At 43.3% G+C, this 18,140-nt stretch overlaps 1 protein-coding gene across 2 annotated transcripts; it reads left to right on the top strand.

Moving 5' to 3' along the window:
* Nucleotides 1–318: 318 nt before the first annotated feature.
* Nucleotides 319–17,602, top strand: LOC133125323 (endoplasmic reticulum membrane adapter protein XK-like). Of its 2 annotated transcripts, XM_061237154.1 has the most exons (4): nucleotides 319–699; nucleotides 8,531–8,649; nucleotides 10,443–10,705; nucleotides 15,044–17,602. In XM_061237154.1, exons 1-4 carry the CDS (start codon nucleotides 455–457, stop codon nucleotides 15,593–15,595), a joined length of 1,179 nt encoding a protein of 392 aa, XP_061093138.1. In that variant the 5' UTR covers nucleotides 319–454; the 3' UTR covers nucleotides 15,596–17,602. The 2 variants fall into 2 exon arrangements, with proteins under 2 accessions (XP_061093138.1, XP_061093137.1); XM_061237153.1 differs by lacking the exon at nucleotides 8,531–8,649 and having other exon boundaries at nucleotides 14,778–17,602.
* Nucleotides 17,603–18,140: the final 538 nt, after the last annotated feature.

Below are 18,140 nucleotides of genomic sequence, written 5' to 3'. Positions count from 1 at the left end.
ACATGCTATTTATTATTCAATGTATTACTTATAAGCATACTGAATAATAATACAATATTTTGAGAATGCATTTAGATTCTCAAAGGGGGTCACATTACTGAAAATGCCCTCTTATAGTGTTGTCAACGGTGTTTTCACTGTCTTCTTCAGAAATACTTACTCAGACGAGAGATTCCTTAAAGGATTCCTAGGTCCAATGTTTACAACATAAGCTATACTTATAAAATGTGTAGGCGATGCGATGTACCGTTCGTAGCTGTATACTGCGCCATCTAGTGAGTCATTGGTGTAATATGACATTTCATCTGAAAACAGCTTTCCTGGGAGCTGGGCTGCCGCAATCATTCGTCGGCGGAGCACATCTCCATCTGGGAGTCGTCTCTTGCTTCCCGTGAGATGGAGGAGAGTGTGGTGTAAGAGGGAAAATCCCTCTCTTCCCGATGGCTGTGTGAGGATGCGACTGCCCAGCTCTATATTTGTGTCGGTCTCTCTTTTCACCGCCGAGACCACGGCTGCTCTCTACCTAAGCTCCACATACCGCTCTGCTGGGGACCAGATCTGGCAGGGACTAACGCTCCTTTTTACGCTCGTGCCATCTGTGCTGGTGCAGCTCACCCTTACCTTTATCCATAGGGACCTCAGCAGGGATAGACCCCTCGTACTACTGCTGCACATTCTTCAGCTAGGACCGATTGTCAGGTATGCTATATCTAGGGCTAAATACAGATCCTTTAAGTTTGACTGCGTCTCTCTTCTTGTAACTTGCTGTCGCTTGATGTCTCCAAGGCACTCCGTTTGCTAACATCAATGAGCAAGCACAGCGAAGCACTGCGATAGAATGTAAACTGGGTCTGGTAGAAATCATCGCTAGTTTGTCGAAGACCGTAGTAAATAGTCTCCTATGTTTATTATCAAAATAGTGCCGCGTTGAAATATTAAAATATTGTCGTATGAGATTTGATTTCTTGCTAGCAGGGTTGTCAGATTAGAATGCTGTACAATTAATATGCATCTGTTGTCATGTATTATCCATCGAGTGTAGGCTGTATTCTGTTAAAGCTGCTTAACCGATTAAGGCATTTTGCATATGGAATGCCGTTTTATTTTTGTCCTCCTTATTTTGTTTATCACTGACCTGATTAAAAAAGCAATTAAGTACGGTACATTTGTGGTAAACAAATCTAAAACTGGTCAGCATTTCCGTCAATAGTGTTTTATGCAGTAGCCCACCCACACTGCCGCATCTAACTGGGCTGGTGAGATTTTACGTCTTCTTCGCCGCGGAGGCTGACTCAAGTTCCCTAGACGCACCATATGCTGTTTTGCAGGGATGGATATTAAATAATGACATAATTCATGTTTCAGTACTGATGCTGTAGTCTACGTCAGGTCTTTCTTACTGTTAAATCTTATGCTCTCAGAGCATGGTGCTATATCTCTCTTTTCTTTGCATTACGACTGTTTCTGGCTGTAAATTAAATTCTGTTCAGAATTAAGTTATGGTCTCTGCTAGGAATAAACCGTGATCAGAAAGATTTGTTTTGCCTTGTATAGCAATGAGAAGGTCTAGCGATTAATTTCACTCACCAGAGGAAGGCCATGAGTGAGGCCAGGGTGAAGCTATTCTGGGAGATTAATTCCTGGACCAAAATAATTATTCTCCACTGCTGGTCTTGCTCTTGCTATTAAACCCATATTGCTCCTTCCTCCTGAGCTAATAATGGGTGACATGGGACAAACTAGGTAGTCACTTTCAGGGTACCCCTCCACCTACTCCTAGGTTAAAAAGAACAGACAGGCAGTGACTTTGCAGTCTTCTGCTGGCTGTGATTAAGCAATGAAGTTGGCTTCTGGCAAAGACAAACGGAAGGCAGAGTCACCCAGAGACGATGTCCCTAACATTTCCTCAAGCACTGTAAAAGGACTGTGTGTTTTTACACAAAGAAACATGCAGCAATTTCTGGTTGTCCGTTATGTTTTCCAAATGCACCTAAATATTCAAATGCCTGCCAGTTACAACTGCCCCCCTGAGTCTGAACAATAATGGTTTGGCTAAAAACTTATCAATTCTGCGTGTTCCCTTAGCCTGTCCCACCATAGTATAACAATCGCTTGCTTTAGCATAGAATTATGAGTTGATTTTTGTCTGCGTAAATGAATAATGTCCGTCCATTTTTAATTTTATCTCCTATTTAAGATCACAAAAAGGCAAAGAAATTGTTGTTTGGAATGGTATTGACTGTAAGTAAGATATAGTCATATAGTCATCAGCATTGCAGCATCTTTTTATTTTTTCAGTCACACTTTATAATAAGGTACTGTACATGAATTGTAGAAATACTTTAGTTTCAGGAATATTTACAGTGTCTTCAGAAAATATTTAGACCACTTTACTTTTTGCACACTTTATTGTGTTTTAATATTAAATGGTGAAAATTGCCATTTTTGGCAACTCAATAACCCATAATGAGATGAGTCAAGAGAAAGTCAAAACATGTCTTTACAAATTTTGTTAACTTATACAAAATCAAAAACTGAAATATCTCATTTCCATAAGTATTCAGACCCTTTGCTGTGGCATTCCAAGTAGTGGTCAGATGCATCCTATTTGCTTTAATTATCCTTGAACTTGATTGGAGTCCACCTGTGGCAAATTGAATTGATTGGACATAGAAAGACATATACCTGCGTTTATAATGTCCCACAATTCACACTGCATGTCAGGACAAAAAGTCCAAGGAACTCTCTGTTGACCTGTGTTTAAATAATAATAAATCAGGACAATTCTAAAGCTTTGAGTGTTCCCAGGAGCAAAGTGGCCACAATAATCATTAAATGGAAGAACCATCTTCCTAGAGTTGGACATCCAGCCAAACTGAGTAACCGGGCAATAAGGGCCTTGGTCAGGGAGGTGACCAAGAACCCATTGGTCCCTCTAACAGAGCCTCAGCAGTCCTCTGCAGAGAAGGGAGAACCTGCCGGAAGGACACCATCTCAGCAGCACACCATCAATCAGGCCTTTATGGTAGAGCGGCTAGATGGAAGCTCTTGAGTATAAGGCTTATGGAGTTTGCCAAACGATTCTCTGGTCTGGATGAGACTCTTTGGGCAGAACTCCAAGCAATATGCATGGCGAACACTAGGCCCCGCTCTTCACCTGGCTAATACCATCCCTACATTGAAGCATGGTGGTGGCAGCATCATGCTATAGGGGTGCTACTCAGCGTCAGGGACAGGGAGACTGGTCATAATTGAGGGAAGGATGAATGCAGCCAAATACAAAGAGGTCCTTGAAGAAAACCTGCTCCTGAATGACGATTACCCAAACCATACAGCCAAAGACAATAAATTGTTTGAAGACTTTCGGAAGCGACGATTTACATTAGCGAACCATATGATAAATTTATATTTAATGAAACATTCATTACCTGTTTTTTCCCAATATGAATAGGCATTAACTATTAATGTAGTTGCTGTGCAAATACATAAACAAAGCTGCAGTTACGTAGTTACGTAGTTATCAACTGAATTAGTTAATGCCAGTTCATGTAACCAAAGTGTTACCAATTTTTGTTTTGGTGTGAGAAATATGTTTATGTAACCATCAATTACCAATTTGGAGTAGTGAGAGATGTATAGGTGTGTCAGTGTTCAAGACGTTATACTGTGTTTGTGAGTTCCTTCCCCCTGGGCTGTAACTGATCTGTACATGAGCAGTCTGTGCTGTCCTACTTTGGCAGGTCTAATGCATTTTATTTTTCTCTGTGGGCAAAGTCCCCTCTGCAAATGAAGTGTAATCTGGCACATTGCCCAACATAAGGCCATTAAGTCCTAATGCAGAGCACATGAGGATAGAGCTGTATTTACATATCAGGTTAGGGTTGTTTTTACATATGAGGACAAGGTTGTGTTTACATATGTGGATAGGGATGTGTGTATATATGAGGATAGGGTTGTGTGTACATATGTGGATAGGGTTGTGCTTACATATGAGGATAGGGTTGTGTTTATATTTGAGGACTGGGCTGTGTTAACATATGAGGATAGGTTTGTGTTTACATTGGAGTATAAGGTTGTGTTTACATACTGTATGAGGATAAGGTTGTATTTACATATGAGGATAGGGTTGTGTTTATACAGTAGTGTTCAAAAAATTGGGCACCCCTGGTCAAAAAGTCTTTTACAATTAATATGAAAGTAATATAGTCAAACATTTTAATTCTCGCTTTTGGAATTTTCAGAACACCTCTAGCTCAGAAATATATATATATGTATACATGCCTCCTTACATGCCATACATGCCTCCCTGCATGCATTGAGATCTCTCCACAGATTTTCAATAATATTCAAGTCTGGGGACTGTGGTGGCCATTCCAAAACCTTCATTTGTCTTTCCTGGAGGTATTCAAGGTTCATTTCAAGGTATACTTTGGATCATTGTCTTGCTGGAATACCCAACCTCTCTTCAACTTCAATGTCTGGACTGACCTTTGAACGTTAGCCTCCAGAATTTCTTGATATTTTGGGGAATCCATTCTTGCTTCCACTCGTACAATATTTCCTGTGCCCCTGCCACACAACCTCAAAGCATAATGGATCCACCTCCATGGTGTCCTCTACAAAGCCTTCACCCTTTTTTCAAACAAATTTTGGTTTTGTCAGTCCAAAGCACATTGTTCCAGAAGGCTTCAGGCTTCTCAATCCTTTTCCTTTTACAACTGGCAACTCTGCCATGTAGGTCTTTGTTGTTGAAAGTACGTTGTATGTTGTCCTGTGAACAGCTAGACCTGTGTTGGCTACTCTTTTTTGCAGCTCTTTTGCAGTCATGTGTGGGTTCTTCTGAGCATCTCTCAGCAGGTTTCGGGCCATTCTATCTGAGATCTTTCTTGGTTTTCCAGACCCTGCCTGGATTTATCTTCCCGTTTCTAATAATGTTTTTGACAGTGGAAGTTAGTAGTTTGAAACATTGGGTGAGTTTTTGTAGCCGGATGGCAGTGGGACAGAAAGAAGGTATATCCCGAGATGATAGCCAGACCTTTTGTCCTATGGTGTACTGGGGAGCGGGGCATCGGTGGTAATCAGAAAATCTCTTCATTGAAGTGACGTGGTGCAGCAGTCTGGCACAAGCTCTTCTCCACGCCCGGTGTGTGTGACAGACCAAGAGCTATGCTCTTCCTCTTCTTCCAGGAAGAGTGGCGGTTGATAGCCAAGGCAGCAGGTGAATGTAGAAAGCCATATAGAGGAATTGTGGGCATATTCAACCCAGGGAAGCGAGTTGACCCAGGACGTGGGGGACTTCTCCACCAGGTAGCACAGACTCTTCTCTAATTATTCAAGTCTGGCACAACTCAAGCACAACTCTTCCCTCATCATTAAAGAGGGCCTACATCACCCACTCCTAAAGAAACCCACTCTAGACCCCTCCTGCATTCAAAACTACCATCCGGTATCTCTCCTTCCTTTTCTATCCAAATCCATTGAACAAGCTGCCTCCAACCAACTCTCTTCCTTCCTCTCACAGAATAACCTGCTGGACCCCCACCAGTCCGGCTTCAGACCTGGCACTCGACGGAGACCGCACTCCTCTCCGTCAATGAGTCCCTTCAGGCTGCACGAGCAGCGTTCGACACAGTCAACCACTCCATCCTCTTAGCCTCCCTGGCATCTACAGGGATCTGTGGCACAGCCTTGGATTAAATATTATCTCTCTGGCCGGTCCTCCCAGGTGTCCTGGGCTGGAAGAGTGTCAACCCCTTGCCCCCTTGTTACAGGAGTCCCCCAGGGCTCAGTCCTCGGACCCCTCCTCTTCTCCATTTACACGAGATCCCTTGGCCCCGTTATCTCTGCTCATGGCATCTCATATCATTGTTATGCCGATGACACCCAACTCTTTCTCTCCTTTCCCCCATCAGACACACAGGTCTCTACCCGTATCTCTGCCTGCCTGAGAGACATCCAGAGCTGGATGGGCAACCACCATCTAAAGCTCAACCCAGGTAAGACGGAGGTAATCTTCATCCCTGCTCTAACCTCTCCCTTCTCTGATTTTTCCATCTTACTCGGGGATACCACAGTGACCTCATCCCCTAGTGCAAGAAACCTTGGAGTGGTGATGGACAACAGGCTGTCCTTCTCCGAGAACATCGCTACGGTGACCCGGGCGTGCAGGTTCTTCCTGTACAACATCCGGAGAATCCGACCCTTTCTCACCACTTACTCCACTCAGCTCCTTGTTCAAACAATAGTCCTGTCCCCCCTGGACTATTGCAATTCTCTGCTGGCTGGCCTTCCAGCATCTGCCATCAGACCCCTACAACTGATCCAGAATGCTGCAGCCTGTCTGGTATTCAATGTTCCCAGACATTCACATGTCACCCCCCTGCTCAGCAACCTCCACTGGCTGCCTGTTATGGCTCGCATCAAATTTAAAACTTTGGTGCTCACATACCAGGCAGTTAAGGGATCAGCCCCTGTATATATTCAATCCCTTATCAAGACCTAGACCTCTACGTTCTGCCACTTCGTGCCATCTGGCGCCTCCCCCTCGCCACACCTGCACTTCACGCTCACAACTGCTGTCTGTCCTGGTCCCACGGTGGTGGAATGACCTCCCGGTGGATGTCAGAACAGCACAGTCTCTGACCACCTCCAAGCGCAGACTGAAGACTCATCTCTTCAGGCTACACCTTTCCCTCCCTAACTCACCACCATGATTAGCCTTAGACTGTAATGGCACTTATGTATAGATTGTATAGATATTGTTACTTGTATAGATATTGTTGTTTTTTATTGGCTGTTGTATTGAGAAGCCTGTTCAGCTTCTTGAGTCCAGCATGAAATGTCTGTTAAAGTTGGCAAAGCCCAGGAAATGTTGTAGTTCCTTGTGGTTGATGGGAGGATGCCAGTCCACGACTGCTTTGTTCTTTTTTGTCCCAATCTCCAATTGGCCTCGGGAGACCACAAATCCCAGAAACTGAACGGTTGACTGGTAAAACTCACAGTTCTCCAGCTTAATGAATAACTGGTTCTCCAACAGACTTGTCAAACGTGCTGGATGGGCTCTTCAAGGGAGGAGGATAAGATAAAGATATTCTCAAGGTAAACAAAGACCTGGAGATCATGCCCCGTAAGATGTCATTAACCATTGCCTGGAAGATAGCCAGCGCGTTGATCAACCCAAATGGCATAACCAGATACTCATAGTGATTACCGTTGAATGCCATTTTCCACTTGTGCCCTTCACTGATGCAGACCAGCTGGTAAGCATTACGGTTGAGTTTAGTAAAGAACTTGCTGCTTTGGAGTGAAGACAATGGCGAGGAGATGAGTGGGATCGGATAGTGGTTCTTGATGGTGATGTCATTCAGGCTGCAGTAGTTGATGCAAGGTTGCAGGGACTTGTCCTTCTTCTCAACTAAGAACCCCACTCTGGCGTAAGAAGATGGGGGTGGATGAGGCTGGAAGCGAAAGACGTACTCCTCCATGGCCTGGGATGAATAGTAGAGAGCTGGCTCAGGACTTCCTTGGCGGACAGAACAGGAGTCAAAGGACTGGAAGCAGAGTGTAACCAGGAAAAGTGACAGCTAGGGCTTGAATAGGGCGTGAAATTTGAATGTCTACTTGTTGGGATTTCTACAGTCTATATGGTTGGGATCCATAACTACCTGCCGCTGTGGGTATGAACAATTGTGTTTTACATGCTAACAGTAAGCCCTGACCAAGAAACTTATATGAAGGATAATGTAAATTAATCCAGATGCATTGTTTCATGCTTTTATCAGTTGTTTCGTAACGTTAGATTGGGGGATGTCCTTGTACATTGTAGTACACACATAGTTTCTGAATGTTTGAAATCGGGAAAAGCGAAAATCAAGGCGATAAAAGGTAGATTTTATTGTAAGATGATTATTAGCTGTGGGCAGCACAGATGGTACAGTGGGTAGCACTGCCGCCTCACAGCAAGGAGGTCCTGGGTTCAAATCCTGGTCGGCCAGGTCGGCCTACTCTCTGTGTAGCCCCCCTGCAACCCTGTTCAGGATAAGCGGGTTAAGATAATGGATGGATGGATGATCATTAGCTAGTAATAATAATAATTAGTAGCTGTGCAGATCTTATCGTGGCTACACCTTGTAGCTCAGTTATGTTTGTACAGGCCATAGTTATGCTGTTTAACACTCGGTAGAGTGTCCCCTGGACAAAGCATGCTGGCCAGAACAGCTACATTACCCCCACCTGAGGGACTTGTCGACCTCAACAGCCCTAGTTCAGTACACAGCCTTCCTTTTTGCAGCACGGGGTGTGAAGTCCCACCATTGACAGCAGGTGTCATAGGCCCTCTGGCCACTTAGTGAAGTTTCCAGAGTCGGTGGTGGTGAGGAAGGGGCCCAGGACATCAAACCCAACACGCTCCATTGAGGCTCCCACTAGGTATGCTGTAGGGGGGTGTGGGAGCGTTGCTTTGGCCCCTTCTGTGTGGTGCACAGGCGTCGCAGCAGTGCTCATGTAGCTTGACATCTCGGCTTCCCTGTAGGCAGTGGACATCTTCGAGACTCCAAAGTACCCGGCACCCATTGTCCCATGGACAAGCTGCAAGGCCAGGGACTGGAGCACCTGGGGCAGCGGCTGCAGCAGGCCGGTCTTCCATCTCTGGTACAGTAGTCCCTCAGAACAAGCATGGTCCACTGGGAATAGTATGCCTTGGTTTCTGCATCAAGCATGGACACCTCGGTCCATGCCGGCCGCCTCCCTGCCTCCAGCCACCCCTGTTGCTGCGCTCTGGCAAGGCCCAGGGAAGTCTCGGGATTGTTGTCAGCTCGGAGGGTTGCCACCCTGGGGAGTGCCTGGCTGCCCTCCTCTTGTCACTGGCAATAGCAACACTCTAAGGCCTTGCAGGGTCTTCGAGAGAGGGCATCGGCTTTGCCATGGAGTCGACCCGCTCAGTGAGTAGCCCTGTACTAGCCCTGTAGCACCTCGATCCACTGAGCCACCTACTTCTCTGGCTCCCTGACGCCAGGTGAGGGAGGTGTGGTCAGTCTGCAACAGGAATCGCTTCCCGTACAGGTAGGGCCTGAAGTGGCGCAGGGCTTCCACTGCAGCCAGGTGCTCACGATCCCTGCATTGCTGCCATCAGTGTTTATGATGAACATCTGGCTGGGGTTGGGGTAATCCAGGATGGGAGCCTTTTTTGTGATTTGTTTGGAGGATAACTAATACAAACAAACACACAACCATGTTTTTATTACTTTAACAGTGCCAGTTGAACGTGTTTCTAAGAATGTTCTGTTAAAGGCAAAAAACATGTCTTTCCGTGATGGACAAAAGTGATTAAAAGCAACATATCGATTTTTTAGTAGCGGCAATCATTTTTTCAAGCACTTGTTACTGTCCCTATGGTTGAGCACAGTATTTCAGTAATTTCCCACTGAGATATTGGTTAATTTAATAAATTATTTTCTAAATATTTTCTGTGACAAACACCCAGCCTTAATTATTGCATGGCTGCAATCATTAATTAATATTTAATATTAATAATCTGCAATCAAAAGCCTTGGAGTTAAAATAGTGTGATTTGTTATTTCAAGATCTGGAGCCTGTGTCTCTTGCTTGCTTCTCTTCTCTTGCTTGCTCCTCAGTTTACACCTGCTATATAGGCGGATACATTTTGGGCACAAAACGACCCATGTTAATTTTGTGAACTTTAGAAAATTCAACGGAATACATAATCAGCCACACTTGTAATAGCAAGTCCCTTTATTTGCATATGCATTAAGGAGAGAAGCGCAGCTTGTGATGACTTGCCTAGATCACACACATACTGCAGTTCCAGCCCCAATGCACCAGTTTAATACATACAGATTTTTCCTGGGCAGAATGCGTCATATGCGTGCCTGAAAATCGTTGCAAAAGGCTTAGTAAATCTGGCCCTTCATGTTAAATGAACTCTGAAAGTAGTTCTAAAGTTGATTTTATACTGAACATCCATCCATCCATCCATCCATTATCTGAACCCGCTTATCCTGAACAGGGTCGCAGGGGGGCTGGAGCCTATCCCAGCATACATTGGGCGAAAGGCAGGAATACACTCTGGACAGGTCGCCAGTCCATCGCAGGGCACACACACCATTCACTCACACACTCACACACTCACACCTACGGGCAATTTAGACTCTCCAATCAGCCTAACCTGCATGTCTTTGGACTGTGGGAGGAAACCGGAGTACCCGGAGGAAACCCACGCAGACACGGGGAGAACATGCAAACTCCGCACAGAGAGGCCCTGGCCGACGGGCATTCGAACCCAGGACCTCCTTGCTGTGAGGCGGCAGTGCTACCCACTGCACCATCCATGCCGCCTATACTGAACATACTGTTGTAATATGAGAGCAGTGTAATGAAGTCTGAAGGTGTGAGATTTTTCTTTGTTGTTTCCATCATTCTCTCAGATGCCTGGAGGCATTTTGTATCTATGGGAGTGTGGGGAGGGTGGAGGAGCCCTATGTCAGCATCACGCGCAAGAAGCAGATGCCGAAAGACGGGCTCTCAGAGGAGGTGGAGAAGCAGGTGGGCCAGGCGGAGGGGAAGCTGTTCACCCACCGCGCGGCCTTCGCCCGCACCTCCGTCATCCAGGCCTTCCTGGGCTCAGCCCCCCAGCTCACCCTGCAGCTCTACATCTGCATCCTGCAGCAGCGAGTGTCCATCGGGCGAGGTACTGGACTCAGGCCCTCTCCTTCTCCTTCTCCTGCCTTGTGTGCCTGTGTCCACCCATCCACCTTTCATGTCTCAATTCACCCATCTCTAAACTATTAAAAAGGTCCCATATATGGAAAAAGAAAAAGAAAAGTTAAGGATTGCTGCTTTAAAGGACTGTAGGGTTATTTGCAGGATCTCTTGCAGTCACAATGGGATAATGGTAAAGTTACATCCAGACATCCAGTTTATATTTTAATGACACACAGAACACATGAGCATAATCTGGGATTCTTACTATATTTGAGGGCGTGGTTCTGAAAATAAAGCCATATACAGTATATACATTATACATTATAAACAAAGTGATGAATTGAAAGTAAAAGCTTATCTACCTCAGTAGATCTATGTAAGAAGTAAGGGATGTAAACTATGACTGCAATGTGGCTATATTTAACTTCATCTTCTCATGAATTTGAATGTATAACATTATCAGCCATTGATACAGTGCATAAAGCTGTATCTATGCCACTCAGATGCTAGCGGTAGCAGGCTAAATGGCTATGCCAAAACAAACACATAGGTAGTCCACATTGTATGGTCTGCGCATGAACTTCAAATCTAAAATCAATGGCATTTTGCAAGTCGACTATAATCCCCATGGCCTCACCAAATACAGATTTTGGTATAGCTGCAGTCAGGTCCAGAATTATTGGCACCCTTGACGAAAATTTGCAAAAAAGACTGTAGAAAACAAATAATACCATTACTCAGGTATAAGGTAATTTTCCAACATGTGGAAAATATTTAACTTTATTAATAATTAAATGGAATCGAATTATAAACTATAAAAAAAAGGTTTCACAATTACTGGCACCCCTGTTTTTAATACTTGGTGCAGCCTCCCATGGCAAGGATAATGGCACTGAGCCTATTTCTATAATGTTTAATAAGGTTGGAGAACACATTTGGAGGGATCTTGGACCATTCCTCCATGCAGAACCTTTCAAGATCCTTCATAACCTTAGGACTGCCCTCTTCAATTGAGACCACATGTTTTCGATAGGGTTTAAGTCCGGAGACTGAGATGGCCGTTACAAAACATTGATTTTGTTTTCACGGAACCATTTCTGTGTTGATTTTGAAGTATGTTTGGGCTCACTGTCTTGTTGGAAGGTCCACCTACGGCCAAGTCTCAGCTTCCTGGCAGAGGCAACCAGGTTTTTGACTAAAATGTCCTGGTACTTGGTGGAATTCATTATGCCATTGATCTTAACAAGAGCCCTGGACCACTGGCAGCAAAACAGCCCCAAAACATCAATGATCCACCACCATATTTGACGGTAGGTATGAGGTGCTTTTCCTTGTATGCATCCCTTTTTTGACGCCAAACATGCTGACGGTGTACATGTCTCATCTGACCATAGCACCCTGTTCCAGTCATAGTTCCAATGACGTTTCGCAAACTCCAGACGCTTGAATTTGTTGGTTGCTCTCAGTAAGGGCTTTCTTCGTGCAACCCTTTTAAAGGTGGCGTCTTATGGTTGATTTTGAGACTTTGTGACCCCAAGACTAAAGTCTGCAGTTCTTGAACTGTGGTCCTTGGGTTCTTCTTTGCCTCCCTCACCATCTTCCTCACTGTGCGTGGGGGCAACATGCACTTGCGTCCTCTTCCTGGCAAGTTTGCAACTGTTCCAGATGTTTGAAACTTTTTCATTATTGCCCTAACAATAGTGAGTGGTATGTTTAACCGTTTATGTATTTTTTTTGTACCCATTACCTGACTTTTGTTGGTCAACAACAATCTGTCTCTTTTGATTTGACAGTTCTTTGACTTTCCCCATGGTGATGGATGACAAAGGGATTTTACATGTGTGTTACCTAATTTTTATACCCTAGGGAAACAGGAAGTGATGGAAGGCCACAATACAGTTCTTTAAGACTGAGATTAACTTAAATATGTAGAATTTTACTGCAGATATAACTTTGTTTGGTTTTATTAAAAATTGTCTTTAAGGGTGCCTATAATTTTGACACCTATATTTTTCATAAAAAATAGGATTACTCAATAAAAAGCAAATAAGAATTATAATAATTGTGTTAGGATAAAAGTATATCGTTTTCCCATATGTTTGGAAATATAACTCATTATCTGTGTTGTTTATTTTATACAGCCTTTTTTGCTCATTTTCATCAAGGGTGCCAATAATTCTGGACCTGACTGTACGTTATGCCATTACTATGCTGTGAATAAAAAGTTTGACTACATTTAAATCCAACAGATCCCAACGAAAAAAACCCCTCATTCTGTCCGCCAATTTAGACATGCATACTTTGTACTTTATATATCATGGTTGTATACTTTCTCAAATTTGAATGAGACTAATTGTCCATTGACTTAATCACCGGAGAGGAATGCATATGTTTCTGTCAAAAAAAAAACTTTTTTCTGCTACAACTATTATCTGACCAGAGAGGATTTGTGCACACAGTGAAATGTTAAATCAACTCTGGTAGAGTACAATTGATCCCTCTTGGGTTATGTAAACTATATGAGTGTTAAATGAACACTGTACATGTCACTGTACAATCCCCACATAAAGTTGTTTGGTGTCAGTTCTGAGTCATGACCTGAATGGTCTCACTATCAACCAGCATAATGCCTCACTGGGCAGGATGTGAAACTTATCAGCACAAGTTAAAAAAAGAAATGGGTGTTTTTACCCAACCCTTGTGTCAAAAGAACAAGATTAGAAGGTTGAATGTGACATACTGCGGGGAATACAATGACAGCCCCCCCCCCACCCCCCACCCCCCACCCCCACCCCCAATAAAAAAAAAACAAGAAAAAAGAAAAACAGCCACAGTTCAACAACTGTTCCTTAGTGATATATTCTATAAATTCCAGTGGTTCAATAGTGGCTTGTATTTAAAGAGATTTGAATCAGCGGGCAGGCCATACCCACTACACAAGAAATGGTGATACCTTCTAGAAAGAGTTTGTGTAGCACTCAAGTTCTAAAATTAGCCAGCGCTGCTTCATTAGTGATGCATTCCACAGGCAGGCATCCCCCAGCACCTCATTGGGGTCTCTGAGGCAGAGACACCAAACTGCATTCCCTCGCTTGCTATCTCTGGAGGTGCACACTAGCACTGATACTGGGGCAGTGCTCAGCACAGGAAGAGACCGGAATTCTGTGTCTGCCTCTGTTCATGCAACACTGAGAGTGGGTTTGATATGGCTAGAAAACATTGATGAAACAGTCCACATTGGCTGCACTGAAAGCAGTGTGTGGGACTTATTTGTCAGATGGCCTTGATCAAAGGTCAGCTCCCTAGTTTGTGTTGAGATACAGTGCAGTCCATAAGTATTTGGACGGTGGTACAATTTTTGTTCTTTTGTCTCTGTATTCCAGCACATTGGATTTGAAATTAAACACTCAATATCAGGTTAAAGTGCTGTTGACTGTCACCTTTAATTCCACGGTTTTTAACATATATCGGCTGATTGGTGCAGGCATTTTCCTCTTTTAGGTACAACTTAATGAACTGTTTGTGAAGTCTAGTCTTCTGTGGAGAGATATCCACATACCTGCCTCCTGAAGAGTGATCTGTAAGACAGGTGTGGGGGTTTTTCTTCAGTATGGCAAGAATTCTTCTTGGCCTACCAGCCCCTTTGCAAAAAAATAAAAATAAGTTAAATTATACATTTAACTCATCTGGGTTTATTCGCTATAAAGTCATTCTACGATGAAAACAGAAAACCGCACTCCTGGACAGGGCCATCACTAGTAGGGTGAAGGTGTTTGACGATTATAGGGGCCGACAGCTGGAGAGTTCCCACAAAACTTCCAGTAGGATGGCGGCCCAGAAGAATATTCTTTCAGGAGGCCCAGTATTCCTAGCTACACCCCTGCTCCAGAATGCAGACATTACTTACAATTATTGTTTTCTCTAAATTCTGTCATGTGTAAATGGTTAAACATTGGTGTGCATGTTTGTTGACTTACATCTCAAATGAATCAGTTGAATCAGCAAAGCTGTGCTGTTGCTTTAATCGCTGCTGTTTCCTGTTTCCCCTCCACCCACAGGTACACTGATGGTAATATCACTTCTGTCAATTGTATATGGTGCCTTGCGGTGCAATATCCTGGCTATTAAGATCAAGTACGACGACTATGAGGTGGAAGTGAAGCCTACAGCTTATCTTTGTATCTTCCTGTGGAGGAGCTTTGAGATCGCCACACGGGTGGTGGTGCTAGTGCTCTTTAGCTCTGTACTGCAGATCTGGGTCCTGCCCGTGGTGTTGGTCAACTTCTTCATCTTCTTCTCCTACCCCTGGATCCTGTTTTGGCAGAGCGGGTCACCTTTCCCAGAGAATATTGAGAAGACACTGACGCGGGTGGGCACTACCATTGTCCTGTGCCTGCTGACGTTCCTCTACGCCGGTGTCAACATGTTCTGCTGGTCAGCTGTGCAGCTCAAGCTCAATGACCCGGACCTGATCAACAAGTCACAGAACTGGTACCGCATGGCGGTGTACTACATGCTACGCTTTGTTGAGAACGCAACCCTCATCCTGCTCTGGTATGTGTTCCAGACCGATTTCTACCGCTTCATCTACGCACCACTGCTGGTCCTGCAGCTGCTGGTCGGCTATGCCATCGGTATCTTCTTCATGCTGGTCTTCTACCAGTTATGCCACCCCTGCAAGAAGCTGTTCTCCGCTAACATCTCCCAGGGCCTGTGGGAGTGCTTCAACTTCCTGTGCCTGCTCTGTGCCATCCATAGGGGAGAGGGGCCAGCAGAAAAGGCGGCGCTAGAGATGCCCCCCTCAGACAAAGACATTGCCAACGACACTGCAGAGATTAATGGGAACCTCAGCCAGAGCCTGTCTAGTAACCCATGAGCCTTGGAGAGTGGGTGTCCATTTTCAGAAAATAGAGCAATGATATTGTCCCAATATGCTGCAATCAGGAAGAGGGAAGGGCTGGGAGGGAGCATGGCCACTATTGTGCACAAAACAGCAAATCGGAATTATGCTTTATTTTGTTTTTGCACGCATGCAGTTATTTATGACACAGTATTAATCGCTTTATCTGACATACGGGACACTGACAAAAAGATCCCTATCCCTTCTCTGAAGCAGTGAACCTTGGAAAAGATCTACAGTTAATTGCTCTACAGTTTTTTTTTCTTCACCAAACATCAGCATTCGACTCCTGATGACTGAAGGTCAGCCCTGCCCTGAATGCCAGAGTACATTTTTGCATCATGAGTGACATGACTCTGCCTGTCTTGGCTGTGCACTCTGCTCACTATATACTTTGCCCACTACAGTGTTATGATGCATAAGACAAATCAATTCCATCTTATAGCTTATATATTGTATATGTTTACATACGTTTATACATACCTTTTTCAGTGATGCATTATTTGAAATTATTTTTGTCCGTAGAAATAGTTTTCTGAAGCACAGATATAAACAATCATATGCTTAAAATGATGCTAAATTATCTACTTTGCACATCGTAGAAGGGAGGGAGTACCCTCAACAAATGTTTTATTTTTTTAGATGAAGGGCTCTAGGGTTTTTTGATAATTAATTTTTACCTATTTCATTTCAAGGTTTAAAATAACTTCTATTCTCATAGGCAAAACATTTTGCGTATTTTATATAACAAAACTCTCATGGCCTATCTCTCATTCACAGTGTAGCATTTCTTAAAGCTCAGACTGCCAGGTAGGATGAGTGCCTCAGAATTCTATGACTGTATAGCTGCTGTGTGACATTTCCATTAATAGTGACTCTGAAGTGTCATATGCCAGAACATTCCAGCATGCTCACATCCAATTTAGATGCTTAATGAACTGAACTGAACCATGAGAAATGCAAATCATTGAAGCAATTTCCGTAAGGCTTCAATGATTTGCATTTCTCATGTACTGTTTTTCACTTTCCTGGGCGTCCCGGTATGTCACATTATGCTAGTTATGCTATACGTGCCTGCTATATATCTACTAGAGAGTGTTTGTAAGTTGGAATGTTGGATGTAAATGTGTCTCTGATTTGTGAAATTCTTAAAAATGCATACTTGTGTTTTATGTTTTCTTTTTTTGCACTATTTTTTCAGTGAACCAAACACCCCCACCCCCCAACCCCCCCCAAAAAAGAAAAAGAAAAGGCCTGTGCACACAGTATAAACACAAAATCCTACCGGTATTGGAGTCAGCTTATAAGTAAAATGGTTAAAAAAGCATTTCTGAGGGATGGAGCCGTAACTTATATTTGCCAAATGTGTATGTATTTAGAATATTTCATTATTTTCACTTAAATTAGTTCAGGAGGAATTGTTTCCCAGTCATGTATTTGTATTGTACTGACCTCAAGTGGCCAAAGAAATTATGTTCATTCCAATCTCAGCCATTGCTACACAATTCCATTGACCAGGTGTTTTCAACCCTTTAATGACAGATAGAGATTGGGGACCCCGAAAATGACAAAACCTAGTTTTGCAAAATGATTTGTTCATAATTTGTCAGATCTTTACTGCACTGTCATAGTGCATATACAATGTAAATTTAGCTGTATTCAAATATCATAGTGTATTACATGAACACCCTTTTCCCCATTACCTTTGCTATATGTGACTGAACAGATTAGTTTGACATAAAATTGAGCTTTTCTAAACAGCAGATAGAAAAGTTTCCTGACAATCTCATTGTATTGCACAGTACGTTGCTGTCTCAGCTGTTTTTGAACAGAACCTAATGTATTTTACATGTTTGTCATTCATTTGTTCACTGTTTGGTATTGAATGTACCATTGCACAATTTCAAGTATTTAGTTTATGCTTTTTGTCACATTCAACGTTTGCCTTAATGTGAAATTCATAATAAAACAAAACTGAAATGATGTTCTTCCTGTGTGTATGCATATAACCAAATTGAATAAGGGTCACACATATGCAGTATTTCTACAAATCAATTTGAAAAATAGGCGAGCTACTGTCCCTGTCCAATGTTTCTCAGCAAAACACATTTATTGAACCTTAAAGGACAGTTATGTATAACAAACATTATGTAACCGCATTAATTACTGAATTTCTTGTGTACACCAGACGCCACATGCTGTTGCCATGGAATCATGATGACCTGCTTGCAGTGGGCAGATTATACAGGTGATAGATTTAGTCACAAGACTCTTTTCATACATGCGTTCCATACAAAATATGGCCTCCAGACATGCTGTTTGAAAGGACAGGGAAGTGTTTTAATACTACTTTCAGCAGTAGTAGGAACTGCTCACTCAGCACTTTATTGGTACACCTACTTATTAATGTGATTATCTAATCAGCCAATTGTGTGGCAGCAGTGCAATGCATACAATCATGTAGATAAGGGTCAGGAGCTTCAGATAATGTTCACATCAACCATCAGAATGGGGGGAAAAT

This window comes from Conger conger, chromosome 3 (assembly GCF_963514075.1).
Source record: "Conger conger chromosome 3, fConCon1.1, whole genome shotgun sequence".
Taxonomy (NCBI): domain Eukaryota; kingdom Metazoa; phylum Chordata; class Actinopteri; order Anguilliformes; family Congridae; genus Conger; species Conger conger.
The sequence above is the reverse complement of the archived record's forward strand: the minus strand, read 5'-3'. Positions and strand labels throughout refer to the sequence as shown.